A 16,144-nucleotide genomic window follows, 5' to 3' on the forward strand; every position below is an offset into this window, starting at 1 on the left:
GATGTTTGTTGGTGGGAGTTTTAGAGAGTTTTATGACCTGCAGCAGCAGGGTTTCAGCTTGCTGTAAAATAGAAAGAGCTCTTCATTTAAGCCAGACATTGCCCTGAAAACCACGTTAAACAAGCTTTTAAAAAACACCAAATATCAAATTCCATAAAACTTTTTTCTTCATCTTCTTCTGCTTTTTTATTATTATTATTATTATTATTATTTTACAAAAGTGGCCCTTTTTATATCTTTGCCAAAAGGGTAAGATGTCAGGATGTAGTCTTTTTTTTTTCCATCTCTCTCCATCTTTCTCCATTGTTTACACTGTCTTGCTTAGCTGGAGGAGGTTTCAGACCGTAGACCAGTGTGTTGCACTTGGACTAAAGCAGAGCAGCAACATATTCTCCCTCTCAGTCACATTCAAAACAATCCACCAATCACTCCGCTGGTGCTGATTACATTGGCAAAAGTCGTCCAGCTCAGATCCACTATCTACTTTATTAGTGTATTTAAAAAATAATAATAATGCAATGATTTAAAAACAATGGCGGTTTTGAACAATTATATTATTGTAGATTAGAATCACACTAAGGAGGTAGAATTACTCTGATCTCTATCTATGTCTCTCTTTCCCTTTCTCGATCACACACCCTTTTTCTAAACTTCTCCCAGCTGTTCTTTACACTGCAGTTGAGAAATGAATGTCTGACATGATCTTCTGAGAATGACTACGAGTTATGACAGTCCTTGTGCAGGCAAATGTGCTGTCTTTAGTTTTTGCTCTCCCCCACACACTCTCTATCTCATCAAATTTCAGTCAACAGCACTTTCCCACACAAAGACAGTCTCTGGATTGAGTGCCATGGGGGTTCTTACTGCTGTTTACCATAAGGCCTATTTTTATTCTTATATAAACTCGCATGCATGTTGTGCACACCAATGCTAAATGTCTTGTATTTGAATGAAGTATCTTTGTGAATTAATAAAGCTAGTGCTGTTATTACAGATTTTGTTTTGAAATGGGGCTGTTGATATACAGTGGGGTCCAAAAGTCTGGGACCATAAATGAAAATGCTTCTGTTTGCATTCTATTCTAATTTATTGCAAATTTTTATTCCAAATTATATTATCAGCATGACAATTTGAGATAAAAGTCCCCTTATGCTTTAATGACAGCATGCTCTCGTGCTGGCATGGTCTCCATAAGTTGAGTGAAAAAACCTGATATTGCATGTTGTTTCAGCATGATTTGAAAATATTCATTGAGCATTGGCAGCAAGGAAATCTGACCTTTTGCATAAGCAAGTTAACATGGTCAATATCACAAATTTGCTTACGTTTGATTAGTGACCTCAAAATAGTACAATCCTAAATATTTCTTCAAAAAAGTACTTGACCTAATCCTGGTAACACTTTACATTCATATTCTCTCTGTTAAGGGATTATAAATGTGTTCATTAACGACTAATAATTAATGTACAAATGCATTATAAATCATTGCTATGTGGTTATTTCAACATGGATAAAAATGGTGACTTTCATGCAATTCCTGCCAAATATAAATACATTCTAAAAAAATGTCACATGTTATAAATGCTTAATAACACTTATTACACATTAGTAACCTATGGAAATGTACCTTACTGTAAAGCAGACACCTGGGAAGCATTTATTAAGGAGTTGCCAACATAAGAAATCTGTACATTAAAGTTCAGTAGAGTTTAATGGTCATCAGGCTTTATTATATGATATATGATGTGAATAAGCATGAATACCTGAGAAGTTTTTTTGCAGATGACTTTAAGTAATTAAGACTAGGTAAAACCATTCTTTTGACATGACAAGGAAAGTGACAACACAAAGTGAGTCAAGACATTACAGTAATTCATATAAACACAAAGCAGACTGTAGCTAAATTAAATTATCCCTCCTTTTAGTCTCACTATAATAATCTATTTTGTATAACTGTAATAATAATAATTAATAATAATAAGTATTTGTAATGTAAGTTAAAATCCTCATTATTTATCAAGTATTGGATGAAAATGTCTCATTTTATGCATGTTGATTTATACAATTATTTATAATGCATTTGTAATGACAGTATTAGTCATCAATGAGCTCCTTTATAAATCCTTAACAAAGGGAACATTAATCTAAAGTGTTACCAAATTAATTTAAATTAAATTAATAATATTTTTTTAATTGATTAATACCAGTTAATTGAGATGTTACCACATGAAGTACATTTATAGGTTATATAAAGCACAGATACCTCACATATGTGGGAAATGTTACACAGTGAGTGATTGGCTGTGGACTTTGGGTGAGAATTATGGTCAAGTTCTTTGGTAAGAGTACTTCCAGGAAAAGAAGACAGTGGCTGCAAAAAGACTGATTCCTGAAAATTAAGCACATGACCAGATAAATCCTCACTGAAAAATGTATTGCATGTGCGCATGTATCATGCATCTTTAAACCGTCAGATTTCATGAGATCTGGCTGAGTGTTTGAATGTTTGATGTTCACTCGGGATTTCTGCTTCTCTTTCTACTTATTTAAACATCCTTTTTCTAAAAAAGGATGGAATATTTTATGTCCTTTCCTCCTCTCTTCATTCATTTAATGATGAAAGAAGGAATGATGGTGATGTCTTGAGGTTCAGGGTTTAGTCCACCAGGAGAGAAACCCATTTGTCACAGGAAGGTATGGTTCAGTGCAAGAAAGCCGCAAGGTTATTACAGAGTTATACCAGCATCAACCCTCTTGACATTCTGAAATTTTATCTCACAATCTAAACACACAGCGGTGTGTTTTTAACTTTTAAATGTAAAATACTAAATTTTTCATTAACGTGGAATGCTATGTTTTCGAGTGCCTGTTTTGTTTGAATGAAAATTGTTACACTCCAGATGGTGGTTATCTTATGTACAAGTCCTTCACAATATACTCCCTTCTTCCCCCTGTGCTCATTATCTGTACTTTCCCTTTCCCTTATACCCTCCCTCTCTCTGTTCCATTCCTTTCTGCTTTCCTTTAACCTGGGTGTATGAGAGAGGATGAGACAGAAAAGGTTCAGCCTTGGATAGTTTTACTGTACAGTAAATATTTACATCATTACATTCACGTTTACGTTCTTAACTCACTGTCTCACCAAATAAGAAAGACATAAGGCAGTATGCATATTGTGTAAGTGGAAAATTGATTTTATTATATTATAAGCATTATATTTCCCACTCACAATGGTCCAGCACACACATGAGGCAGACAGATAGAGTTTCAGAGCTTAATGTTTGTGTTTCACAGTCTGCTAAAAATGTGTATGTGTGAGTGTGTGTGTGTGTGTGTGTGTGGGCTGGTTTGGGTGGTTTACGAGGAAATTTTTTTAGGTTACAAACTGGTAAGGAATTATGCTATAAATGTGGTTTATGAGGACATTTTTAGTGTCCCCATAATTCAAATCGCTTAAAAAACATACTAAATGATGTTTTTTTTTTTAAATGTAAAAATGCAGAAAGTTTTTTGTGAGGGTTAGGTTTAGGGGTAGGGTTAGGGTTAGGGGATAGAATCTATAGTTCATACAGTATAAAAATCATTATGTCTATGGAGAGTCCTCATAATGATAGCCGCACCAACATTGTGTGTGTGTGTGTGTGTGTGTGTGTGTGTGTGTGTGTTCTTGTTAATAAGCTGCTGAGTGGATGAGAGGCGGTGAGTGTGTTTTTACAGTGCAGTGGTATTGGGGCACACACAATGAATTGTAAACATGATGGTGTTCCACACTCATACGTCAGAGCACCCAAACAAAGAGCATGAAACAGACACACACACACACACAACAAAACCTTGTTCAAACCCATTAAATGGATGTGGCTTGCAAGTAAAGTGCAATTAAACTATGAGACATGCCTTTAAATTTTCCCATGAAAATATATTTAGGGTATCATGAGCAATACACACAAGCTTTTAAAGGGATAAATCACCCAAATATGACAATTCTGTCATCATTTACTCACACTCATGTTTTTCCACACCACCATGACTGACTTTCTTCATTGATGCAATGCAAGTGAATGGTGACTGAGACTGGCTTTGTGTTCCTGGAAGAAAGTAAGTCATTCGGGTGTGGAACAATATAAGGGTGAGTAAATGATGACAGAATTGTAATTTTTAAGTGAACTATCCCTTTAATTTTAAAAGCATACTAAAATGTTGTAGTTTTCTTTTCATTTACCTTCTGTGCTCCTTCACAAAATGTTTAAACCTTTATTTCAATGCCCATCATCATGTAAGTCTTTATAAAAAGAGCGCAATTGTATCAGAATAAGAGGCAGGGAAAAACCATAGTGCAGATGTCTAACCTCAAACCTTATTTTATGACACATGCTTTAAGTTTTGTGTCTGGGTTCTAAAATGAATAGGGGAATCTCCCACTTGTACAGCTTTTACTGTATCGTGTGTTCTATGCTGGATATATTAGATGAGATGTGTTGTCTGGCCTGTCTGGAGTTATCTGATAACCATCTATGCTTACATCAGGCCGAACCAATGTCAGATGCTCAGCATTGCATAGCTAACAAAAACAGGAAGGATTTCGTAATCAGCCAATGGCACGTGGATGTTGGTCTAATTCCAGACTCCCTTTACCACTGTGTTGATTAAGTTTTCTTCTGTGCCTGTCTCTAAATCTGTCCATTGTGACTTAAATTAATGGGCCAATTCTTAAGAGTTTGTGTGTGTGTGTGTGTGTGTGTGTGTGTGTGTGTGGCTTAGATGTTATCAAAACAGGGTATAAAAAAATGCTCATCCTGACATTTCAGAACACAAATATAAAGAGATATATTACTTTGAGAGTCTAGGATTAGACATTTCATTGTTTGTTTTGCATATGTATTCATAGCCTATATCAAATTTTCATTCCTTTTCATTCTTTTGATGTTCAGTGCAAGTCTATCAAGCACAGGAGTTTGGCATTTCATATTCCACAGCTGAGTGGCAGTTATGTAATATCGTGCACCGCCACTGAATTTCACGGTGGCAGATGATGGATCCCTGAGGACTTCGATAACTCCCTCAGCTTTCAGTTCTATGTGTCTGTGCACTTAACAAGACATAACAAAATGTACTGCAGATCTAGGTCAATTTTTAAAGGAACAGTTCATCCAAAAATGAAAATTCCAAACCCTTTATTTCTTCCGTAGGACACAAAATGAGAAATAAAAAAAAATAAAAACTCTTTGCAGGATTTATTTGCCATATAATATAAAATTAATAGTGACTGGTCTGTCAAGCTCTAAAAAGTAAAAAAACAAAAAACAAACATAAAACCACAGTAAAAGCAATAATCATGACTCATTCACTAAATTTTAAAGGTGCTGTAAGCGATTTTAGCCATTCTGGAACTTCCTCCAGAATTAGCCGTTGAATTAGCCACGGCCCCTCTTTCCAAAACCCAGCACTCCAAAGACATACACACACAGACACACCTGAAGAGAGTTGCTGGAGTAGATGGAGGGGAGAGCTTCTCCTTAAGCATTTAGCCGACTGACCCTGAGCATTTCACAGGAGCAGGATACCATACCAGCACTTATATGAGCATATATGGGCTGCCCTATGAATGTGCACATTGATTGACAAGCAGAAACAAAGGATCTGACGGTGGCCCACAACCATCATTTCCCCCGCTATTTACAGAGCCTAGGGCTGTTATAGAGACAGGTGTGATATTTCATGGCACCTATTTCAGTGATATCTGACAGGTAATAGGGGCATTTTCTGCATGTAATTTAAAGTCATAGTTAACCCAAAAATTTAAATTGTCTTATCTTTTCCTTACCCTCATGCCATTCCAGATGTTTAGGAATTTCTGTCTTCTGCTGAATGCAAATTAAGATTTTTAGAAGAATATCTCAGCTCTGTAGGTCCATACAATGCAAGTGAATGGGGTCCAACCCTTTTAAGCTTCAAAAAGCAGATAAAGGCAGCAAAATAAAAATCTATTAAATTTAGGTGAGAACAGACTAAAATGTAACATCTTTATTGTACATCTTGCCATTGCAGTCTCTAGGCACAATCATGATTTCAAGCTCGATTACACTTCCTAGAGCTTGACACATGCGAAGATTGCAATCGAGCTTGAAATCATGATCACCAAGGAGACTGCAGATGTCAAGATTTATCATGAAAAAGGAGTTACATTTTTGTCTGTTCTCAACAAAAATCGATTAGATTGCTTCTGAAGACATGGATTAAACCACCTGAGTATTATGGATTCATTTATGCTGCCTTTATGTGCTTTTTGGAGCTTCAAAATGTAAGACTCAATTCACTTGCATTCTATGGACCTACAGAGCTGCGATTTTCTTTGTTAGTGGTCTGAAGAAGAAAGAAAGTCATACATATCTGGGATGGCATGAGGGTGAGTAAATGATGACAGATTTTTCATTTTTGGGTGAACTATCCCTTTAGTAAAAAAAAAACAAAAAACTTTTACAGCACCTTTAAGTCTTTTGAAGCCATAAGATCACGTGTGATTTAACAGAACAAAATCTAAGTCATTATTCTTCAATTTAAAATCATTAATAAAGCTCTGAAATCAAAAATGTTGGCTGTATTAATACTGTAGCATCAAACATTGGTTCTTGCAACATGACATCATGACATTTGGTTATGAGATATGATAACAATCAACGAGGTTTGATATTTTCGACGTAGCTGCCATATTTGATTATTATTTGATATTATCAGTGATTTGATCGGGAATATCAAATTAAGTGCCATTGTGTACATCACACAAAGTGATTATCACTTTTAGAAGACTTGGAATATTGTGCTAGAGTCATATCGATTACTGTTATTGTGGTTTTATGGTGTTTTTTTTTTGTTGTTGTTGTTTTTTAGTCAGTATTCACTTCCAAATAAACCTTGTGAAGACTTTTTTTTTTTAATTCACCTTCTGTGCTCCAAGGAAGGAATCATATGGGTGTTACGAACACAAGGACTCCTCCTGCTCACCACCAGAGGCCTCCCTCGCCCCAGTTCTGAGGGCACCATGAACTACACTTCCCAGCATGCCAACCTGGACTGATTACACTCACACTTGTTCCCTATTTGATAGTCTATTTAAGCTCTGTTCAAACAATAGTCATTGCAATGTCTTGTTTTGCTCCTGCTAACATTTTGGAGGGTTTACCTCTGTTTATACTGCCTGCCTGTGTTTGACTTCTGCCTGTTACCCACCATTTGAAACTCTGCTGCCTGCCTTGTTTACCTATCGTTTACCTGGACTCTTACTGTGGTTGTTTGCTGCCTGCCCTGACCTTTGCCTGTTTATGACTATGTCTCTCGTCTGCTATGCTGTTCCATTTCTGGTGATTTACCCTGCCTGTCTGTTTATGAGTTGCACGCTTACTATTAAACCACACATGGATCTTAACCTCTGTTCTCCGGAGTCTGTGTTACGGAAGATTTCGCCAGCTACAGATCCAGCGGCACTCCAGCAACTGTCTACTGAATTTTTCGCTCAAGCTAATGTGTTGGTTGCCCACCAACAGCAACTCACCTGGCTGACTGCTTCTATGGAGGAATTAGTAAAGATCTTGCAAAACCTCCGCATTCATGCATCGGACCAACCGCCACATGCATCTCAACCCATTCTGGTGAATAACCCTCCTTCTCCGAACATCTTCACCGCCAACCCACGTCTTGCTTTTCCGGAGAAGTTTGATGGCACATCAGCTAGGTGCAAGGGGTTTTTGAAGCAGCGATCCACGCTATATCCCTCTTATGACAGTCGCATCTCTTTTGTCTGCTCCCTATTAACCGGAAGGGCTCTGGACTGGGCTACTGCTATATGGTCGTGTGAGGGTTCGAGGTTCACCACCTTTGATGACTTTCTCCAGTGATTCTGAGAAGTATTCAATCATCCAGAGGGAGGAAAGAACACTGGTGAGCTGTTACTCTCACTCCAACAGGGGAAGGACACTGCTGCCGAGTATGCGCTTACATTCCACACTCTCGCCGCTCAGAATGTATGGGTAGAGGACACCCTCAAGTTGCTTTTCCGAAGGGGACTCAATCTGGAACTGCAATCCGAGCTGGCATGCCGCGATGAAGGGAGAACCCTGGGCCAGTTTATCGACCTAGCCATTCGCCTCGATAATGTCATCCGCTCTCGAAGACCGGTCCATTTCTCTACTGTCACTTCTCAGACCACACCCAGCACTGGTGGAACTGAACCCATGCAGATTGGGCACGCTCATCTGAGGTCGGAGGAGAGAGAACGCCACATGAAGCTCCATCTATGTTTATACTGCTGTCAGGCCGGACATCTACGAGCAACCTGTCCCTTACGGCCAGTCTGAACATCTAAACCGGTTGGTTTGTGACGTCTTGACTCCTCTATTCACTTCTTCCTGTATTAAGGTACCCGTCACTATAACTGGTTGTCAGAACATAATCACCACCCAAGCCATGATCAGTTCTGGAGCCACAGGCAATTTTATTGATGAGGGCTTAGCCAAGAGGTTCGAGATACCACTAATCCCCTGTGAATCTCATTTGGCAGTGGTAGCATTAGATGGACGCCCCCTGGAAAACGGCCATGTTCACTTCACCACTACGGACATCACCTTCCAAGTTGGCACTATTCACACTGAAAGAACATGCCTCTATATCATTCATTCTTCTCACAACCCAGTGATTCTTGGATTACCATGGCTTCAGCAACACAATCCTCAAATCTCTTGATGTGAAGGACAGATTTCCCGGTGGGACTCAACTTGCTTCTCCAGCTGCCTAAAGCACATTTCACCTGTTTCCATCGGATCCACTACTGTCACGGAGGTTCTCTATTTAGTGCTCAACCTACCCTCTGAGTATGATGACCTTATTGAAGCCTCTCAACTTCCTCCTCACCGTTCCAGTGATTGTGCTATTGAACTGTTGCCCGGCACTACATTACCACAAGGTAGAATTTTTCCTTTGTCTGAACCCGAGTCTGAGGCTATGATAAACTATATTGAGGAAGAACTAGCAAAGGGTTTCATCTGACCATCCACCTCACCCATGGCAGCCGGGTTCTTCTTCGTTGGCAAGAAGGATGGCGGGCTCCATCCTTGCATTGATTATCACGCTCTCAACGACATTACAGTAAAGTTCCGTTATCCTTTACCTCTGGTCCCAGCAGCACTTGAACAGTTACGCACTGCAAGATACTTCACCAAGCTTGAACTTCGCAGTGCATACAACCTCATACGCATCCGGGAGGGGGACGAATGGAAGACAGCATTCTCCACCAGCAGTGGCCACTACGAATATCTGGTCATGCCTTTCTGATTGGCCAATAGTCCTTCGGTCTTCCAGTCATTCATTAATGATGTCTTCAGAGACATGCTTAACCGGTGGGTTATTGTCTACATCAACGATATCCTCATTTATTCAAACTCTCTGGAAGAACACATCAAACATGTTCCAGCAGTCCTTCAGCATCTGATCCACCACCAAATCTATGCCAAAGCCGAGAAATGTGAGTTCCATCAGACCTCTGTGTCTTTCCTTGGCTACGTCATCAACCCAGAGGGGGTCGCCATGGATGACAGTAAGGTACGTGCGGTACTAAACTGGCCTCAACCTACTTCAGTGAAGGAGTTGCAACACTTCCTGGGGTTCGCCAGTTTCTACAGCCAATTTATCTGAAATTTCAGTTCAGTCGCTGCCCCACTGACATCCATGTTAAAAGGAGGGGGCTCCAAACTGTGTTGGTCTGCAACGACCCTCCAAGCCTTCAAGAATCTGAAGTCTCACTTCACCTCCGCTCCCATCCTGCACCATCCTGACCCCAACACTCCTTTCATGGTTGAAGTGGACACCTCTAATACGGGAATCGGAGCCATTCTCTCAAAACATCATGGAACGCCCCCAAAACTCTACCCTTGTGCATACTTTTCCCGTAAGCTATCTCCTGTTGAGCAAAACTACAATGTGGGCAACCGAGAATTTCTGGCTATGAAAGCGGCTCTAGAGGAATGGTGACATTGGCTGGAGGGGGCGAGACATCCTTTTCTCATGTTAACAGACCAGCGAAACCTCAAATATCTACGCTCTGCTAAAAGACTGAATCCAAGGTAGGCTAGGTGGGCATTGTTCTTTACTCGATTCAGTTTCACTATTACCTATCGTTCAGGTTCCAAATATTCCAAAGCTGATGCTCTCTCTCGTCTGTTTGAGTCTGACACTCAGAACCAGACATCTGAACCCATCATCCCCACGTCACTAATCTTGGCTCTGGTTCAGTGGGATATTATGACCGAGATCACCCAAGCTCAGATTCAGGACCCGACTGCCCTCCTGAGAAAACCTATGTTCCACGACTCCTTCAGGAAAAGACCTTACAATGGGTCCATACTACCACCAGTTCCGGACACCCAGGTATTGCATCCACACTACAGCTGCTTCTGAACCATTTCTGGTGGAAAACTATGCAGGTGGAGACCATTTCTTATGTCAACAACTGTCCCACCTGTGCAGCAAACAACTCCTCCAGGCAACTTCCTGCAGGACTCCTCCAAACTCTGCCTATTCCCCATTGTCCATGGTCTCACATTGCCATCGACTTCATCACTGATCTCCCTGTCTCTCAAGGTAACACTGTCATTCTTACTGTCATTGATCAATTCTCTAAGTCATGTCGAATAATCCTTCTGCCCAAGCTCCCCACAGCCTTCGAGACTGCAGAACAACTAATTCATCAGGTGTTTCATTTCTACGGACTACCTGAAAACATCGTCTCCAACAGGTGTCCACAGTTTACATCCCGGGTCTGGAAGGCTTTCTTTTAACAACTCAACATCAGTCTCACTTCAGGTTACCACCCTCAATCAAACGGCCAGACTGAGTGCTTAAACCAGGAGATCACACGTTTTCTCAGAATGTATTGTTGCCAGAACCAGGCTGACTGGAGCTGTTATCTGCTTTGGGTCAAGTATGCCCAGAACTCCCTTCAGAAGCCGTCCATGGGCATGACCCCCTTTCAGTGTGTGCTGGGATTTCAATCCCCTCTGTTCCCCTGGTCTGGAGAACACACAGAGCTACCGGCCATCAATGACTGGCTTCGGCGGAGCGAGGAGGTGTGGGACTATGCTCATGTCCATCTCCAAAGAGCTGTTAGGAGACAGAAGGAACAGGCCGATCGCCATCAACGCCTCAATCCCATCTACACTCCTGGCCAATGGGTTTGGCTTTCCACACGTGACCTTCGTCTCCATCTGCCTTGCAAGAAACCCAGGTATGTGGGTCCTTTCAAAGTTCTCAGACAAATTACTCCAGTGTCTTATCGCCTTCAACTGCCCTCTAACTATCACATTTCTCCCACCTTCCTTGTTTCTCTGCTTAAACCCACTGGTGGCCTGAGGGAGGAGGAGGAGATCGATCATCCAAACCCACCGCCCATAATCGTGGATGGTGTGGAGGCTTATCAAGTTCGAGAGCTCCTGGACTCCAGACATCGGAGTCGCTTTCTTCAGTACTTGGTTGACTGGGAGGGGTATGGCCTGGAGGAGCGATCCTGGGTCAGAGCTGATGATATTCTTGACCCCACACTCACCACTGAATTTCACAGGATGTATCCGGAAAGACCTGCCCCTCGACCCCGTGGAAGACCCCGGCGTCGAATGCCTCCTCATGTCAGGAGCCGCTCGCTGGGGGGGGGGGCTCTGTTACGAACTCAAGGAGTCCTCCTGCTCACCACCAGAGATTTCCCTCGCCCGAGTTATGACGGCACCACGAACTACACTTCCCAGCATGCCAACCTGGACTGATTACACACACACCTGTTCTCTATTTCATAGTCTATTTAAGTGCTGTTCAAACAATAGTCATTGTGAATTCTTGTTTTGCTCCTGCTAACATTTTTGAGCATTTACCTCTGTTTATACTGCTTTCCTGTGTTTGACTTCTGCCTGTTACCCACCATTTGATACTCTGCTGTTTGCCATGTTTACCTATTGTTTACCTGGACTCTTACTGTGATTGTTTGCTGCCTGCCCTGACCTTTGCCTGTTTATGATTACGTCTCTCATCTGCCTATGCTGTTCCATTTCTGGTGATTTACCCTGCATGTCTGTTTATGAGTTGCATGTTTACTATTAAACCGCACATGGATCTTAACTTCTGTTCTCCGGAGTCTGTGTTACAACAGGTTTGGAGCAAAGTTAGAGTGAGTAAATAATGACAGCATTTTCCTTTTTTGGTGAACTATTCTGTTTTCCACTATTCTTCACTTTTTTAATGTATGCTGACATGCAAAGACAAAATGCAGTAACTACACATTTTGTCAAAAATTAGTTATAACAGAATAAGTTCTCTTAGACTATGATCTGTCCTGTGATAGATGGGTTTGGCTGCATTTGTAGGGCAGTTAGGCATAAAATCCAAAATATAATTAGACAACATTTAACTATAAATTCAGTTGCTATTGCGATTTTATCTTATGAATTCCTTGTGTGGAGTCAAACTAGGATAAGCCATCTCTGCACCACCCTGGTGTGTTTCATTATCGAGTGCTCTTGAACAGAAGTTCTCCATATGAGGTTGTGGGCTTGTCCTACATCAAAGTAGATCAGCATGAGACATAATATCAACTGCTGGCAGCTGTTTGCAGAGGCGGTTCAGAGGTGAGTGGGTTCTACATGATCCACATATGTTTAATGCAAGCCCTATGCCACACCAGTGGTCTATCCTACTTCAAGATATCCAGATGTCCCAGCTGAGGAGGAAACATAAATTACACCCCACCTTTAGGTTCTGATCTGATGCCCCATGCCACCCCCAGCCCCTTTGACAACACATACACAAACCAATTTTGTGGCTGAACCAGTACTGCTATTTCTCTTGTCAGGTATATACTTATTGCTCTTTGTCAGCCTCAGTCACTTTATAGATTTGAAGAGTATTTGTATAAGAAAAGGTCTCGTTTTGATGGCAAAAAGTATATGTTTGGAAATACTGTGGTTTACATCTATAACTCAAACCACTGCATCATTTTGAATATCAGTTATGTATGTATGAGAGGCTGCACCCTTTTATTTGGGGTTTTTCAAATCCTTTCATATTTTGAAGAAACTACATTTTGTACAGAAGGCATTCAAATATAAATATGAATTGATATTTGAATTGTACTTTTTTTTTATTTAAAAATGTTTACCCAGTGAACATCCTGTTCGGTCACTCAAAGAGACATAAATCAGTCTTCCCATTTTTTCTCATCCCACATCTTAAGGAAAAATTTAGTACATGAGAGTGGTTAAAAATTGGAGCACCATAACAGATGTGAAGCTACTGTACAGTAAGCTTATTTTTCAGACAGCAACAGTATCCTTATAGCTTATTTGGTTAGTTACTGCATTAGGTATCATGATCTAACAATGAACATTTTCTATATTTACAATTGTTCATTGTTAGTTTGTGTTAGTTCAACGAATACAACCTTATTGCAAAGTGTTGCCCTTTATTTGTAAAGAGGTCTTTCAAATTTCCCAATGATGGACTTTCGAGTGGCCACTGAAACGTGGCAATATGGTAATGTTTAATATTGTGATTACTTGCTGGGTAATTTGTAAACACATTAACTGAAATCATTTATATCTCTCTTCAATCAAATAAAAACAAGCATTCCCATATGTTCTAAATCTACCGTTACACAATTTAATTCTGTCAACAATAACAGTTTTGCCTTCTTCAGTCATTGCTCAACCTCTTATGCAAATGCACTAGGCCAAAATATCCCAAAAATGTTCCCTCTGGTTTCTCAATTTCCTATTTAACAGACTTGCGTGTCGACAGCAATCAGTGTGGCAACCGTCAAACCATTTCTGCCAAACAAGTCTGAGAAATGGATAACTCCACGGCCTGGTATTTGGCTCCAAGTTGGTGTGGGTAAAGTGACCACAGGCCACTCTGCAATCCCCAAAATAGTCCCTCTAAATTATAGGTTCACTTTGGACCAAAATAGTGGAGAGCCTGATTTCAGTAGATGTTAAGGATATGTCTACAGACCCTAGTGGTTATTCCAGCAGATACAAGTTTGGAAACTTTGTTTTATGCAAGCAACTAGTACACCATTGCAATGTTTTCCAGCTTGAAACGTTCCTTTCCGTGAAACCACAAGTCTGTATTTTGGTGCTTTATTTTGTCTGGCGGAATAATAAGATGTCTATGCCCACCAAATCAAATGTAAATATGAAATGAGTTTATTTGCTTTTGTTATGAGTTGACTCATTTAATGTTAATTCTAGATAAGAATTTCCAATCTTTTAACACTGTGTAGATAATGTGGACTGGAGAAGCAGTTCATACTCTCATTCTATATATGTATAAAGTATCCCCTTAATCTATTTACAGATTAACTGGAAGCCAATTAAATAATCTATCTGACAGTTTGTAGTTCACAGGCTGTACGTGCCAAGTGAACCAGATCAGAGCTGAGCAGACAGTCCAAGGTGAAGCACATTGGCCAAGAGGCACTGAAACCTTGAGTGGTAGACAATCTCTCCGTTCACCACGCCAAGTTGTGTATGTGTATGATTGAGCTAAAGAGACTGAATCTATGCTAGCTATCACAGCTGATTGATTGTCCTCCAAAGCCCATTACCTTGTGTTCTGTTTCAGGCTGCCAAGCGTTTTCCTATTGCTACCATACACACACCCTAAGCGCAGCATTTCAAAATCTCAGCACTCATCTCACTATATACTGTATATCTTTAGCTATTCATTAGTAATCAGTTATATCTCATTAATTCGAATAATACATAAAACATATATACATGTAGTCAGTTTTCACATAATTTATTATGCTAATACATTTTATCATGATGGTGTGTCCTTGATATGTCGTGCTATTATATTAGGACTAATATAATTTTGATGAGCATCTGATTCACATTAGACTTAAAGTTCATAATATACAGTACGTCTTGAGATACTGTTTTTATTAGACATAACCTTGATATATTCCATTGCCTTATTATAACTCTCCACTACATTAATGTTTTTCAGGTGCACTAAAATTCATTACTGTGAGGACACATTGTGTTGTGTAGCCTACATTTGGCTTGATGCGCCCAATCAGACTGAGTATTTTTGGGATCATTCCCACATATCCTCAAAGGAAAATATGTTTGCTTAGTTTTTTGTACCGCTGTGGTGTCTGTTCCGCTAGATGGACACCAGTAGGCCGGACGCTATCTCTTCTTGTACAAGCTATGACTTTCCTTAAAGGAATATTCCTGGTTAAGCTCAGTCAACAACATTTGTGGCATAATGTTGATTACCACAAAAAAAAAAATAATAATAATTTTGACTCGCCTCTTCTTTTCTTTGAAAAAAGCAAAACTCAAGGTTACTGTGAGGCAGTTTACAATGGAAGTGAATGGGACAATTTTTGGAGGGTTTAAAGGCAGAATTGTGAAGCTTATAATGTTATTAAAGCACTGAAAACTCAGATCAACTCTTGTGATTTTTATTTGAGAAGAGGGAGCATGCATCCAGACTCTATAACCTACTCCCATTCCAAAAATATTGTGTGGATTGAGTTATATGCAACATCTGTGTCAATATTATGAGATCCGTCAGCCTTTTTGCACTTTTGAAATTGCTTAAAGCCAACAGATTTCCATCTGTGAATGGTCAGCCATGAAAACAGGTACAAGGGAGTGTGTGTGTGCGCGTGTGTATGAGTGTGTGCTACTAAACTACAAGCTTCTAAGGAAAAATATTTCAGCCCACATTTTTTCCTAGAACTTGTCTTGAATCACTGAAGGGTTGTGAATGTGAACAAATTACTAATTTTCAAAATATGCCTTTAAACAAGACTATCCAAGTCAATAAATTGGTAATTAATTATGAACTTTATGTGCTATTAATGTATTATTGATTCAAAGAGTATACAATTGATTTACAAAGGTCATTTACAGTGGATGTTAGTTGATATTTTGTACCCCTAATAGTTCATTAACGGTTGTACTTGAAATAATCAAAGATCATATGCATGAATAAATCTAAGTGTGAAACGTTTGTGTAGTAGTGGGATGGGATGGGGTGGGGTGTGTTTCGGTAAAAGTTTACTCACACGCTGGGAGGAACCATTCTCCTCGCCACCCGA

At 39.9% G+C, this 16,144-nt stretch overlaps 1 protein-coding gene across 1 annotated transcript; it reads left to right on the plus strand.

Moving 5' to 3' along the window:
- The first annotated feature begins 10,691 nt into the window (after positions 1-10,691).
- On the plus strand, positions 10,692-12,136 carry LOC127422764 (uncharacterized). The gene is made up of 2 exons (XM_051666501.1): positions 10,692-11,272; positions 11,399-12,136. Exons 1-2 carry the CDS (start codon positions 10,917-10,919, stop codon positions 11,802-11,804), a joined length of 762 nt encoding a protein of 253 aa, XP_051522461.1. The 5' UTR covers positions 10,692-10,916; the 3' UTR covers positions 11,805-12,136.
- The last annotated feature ends 4,008 nt before the right edge of the window (positions 12,137-16,144 follow it).

Source organism: Myxocyprinus asiaticus, chromosome 32, assembly GCF_019703515.2.
Source record: "Myxocyprinus asiaticus isolate MX2 ecotype Aquarium Trade chromosome 32, UBuf_Myxa_2, whole genome shotgun sequence".
NCBI lineage: Eukaryota > Metazoa > Chordata > Actinopteri > Cypriniformes > Catostomidae > Myxocyprinus > Myxocyprinus asiaticus.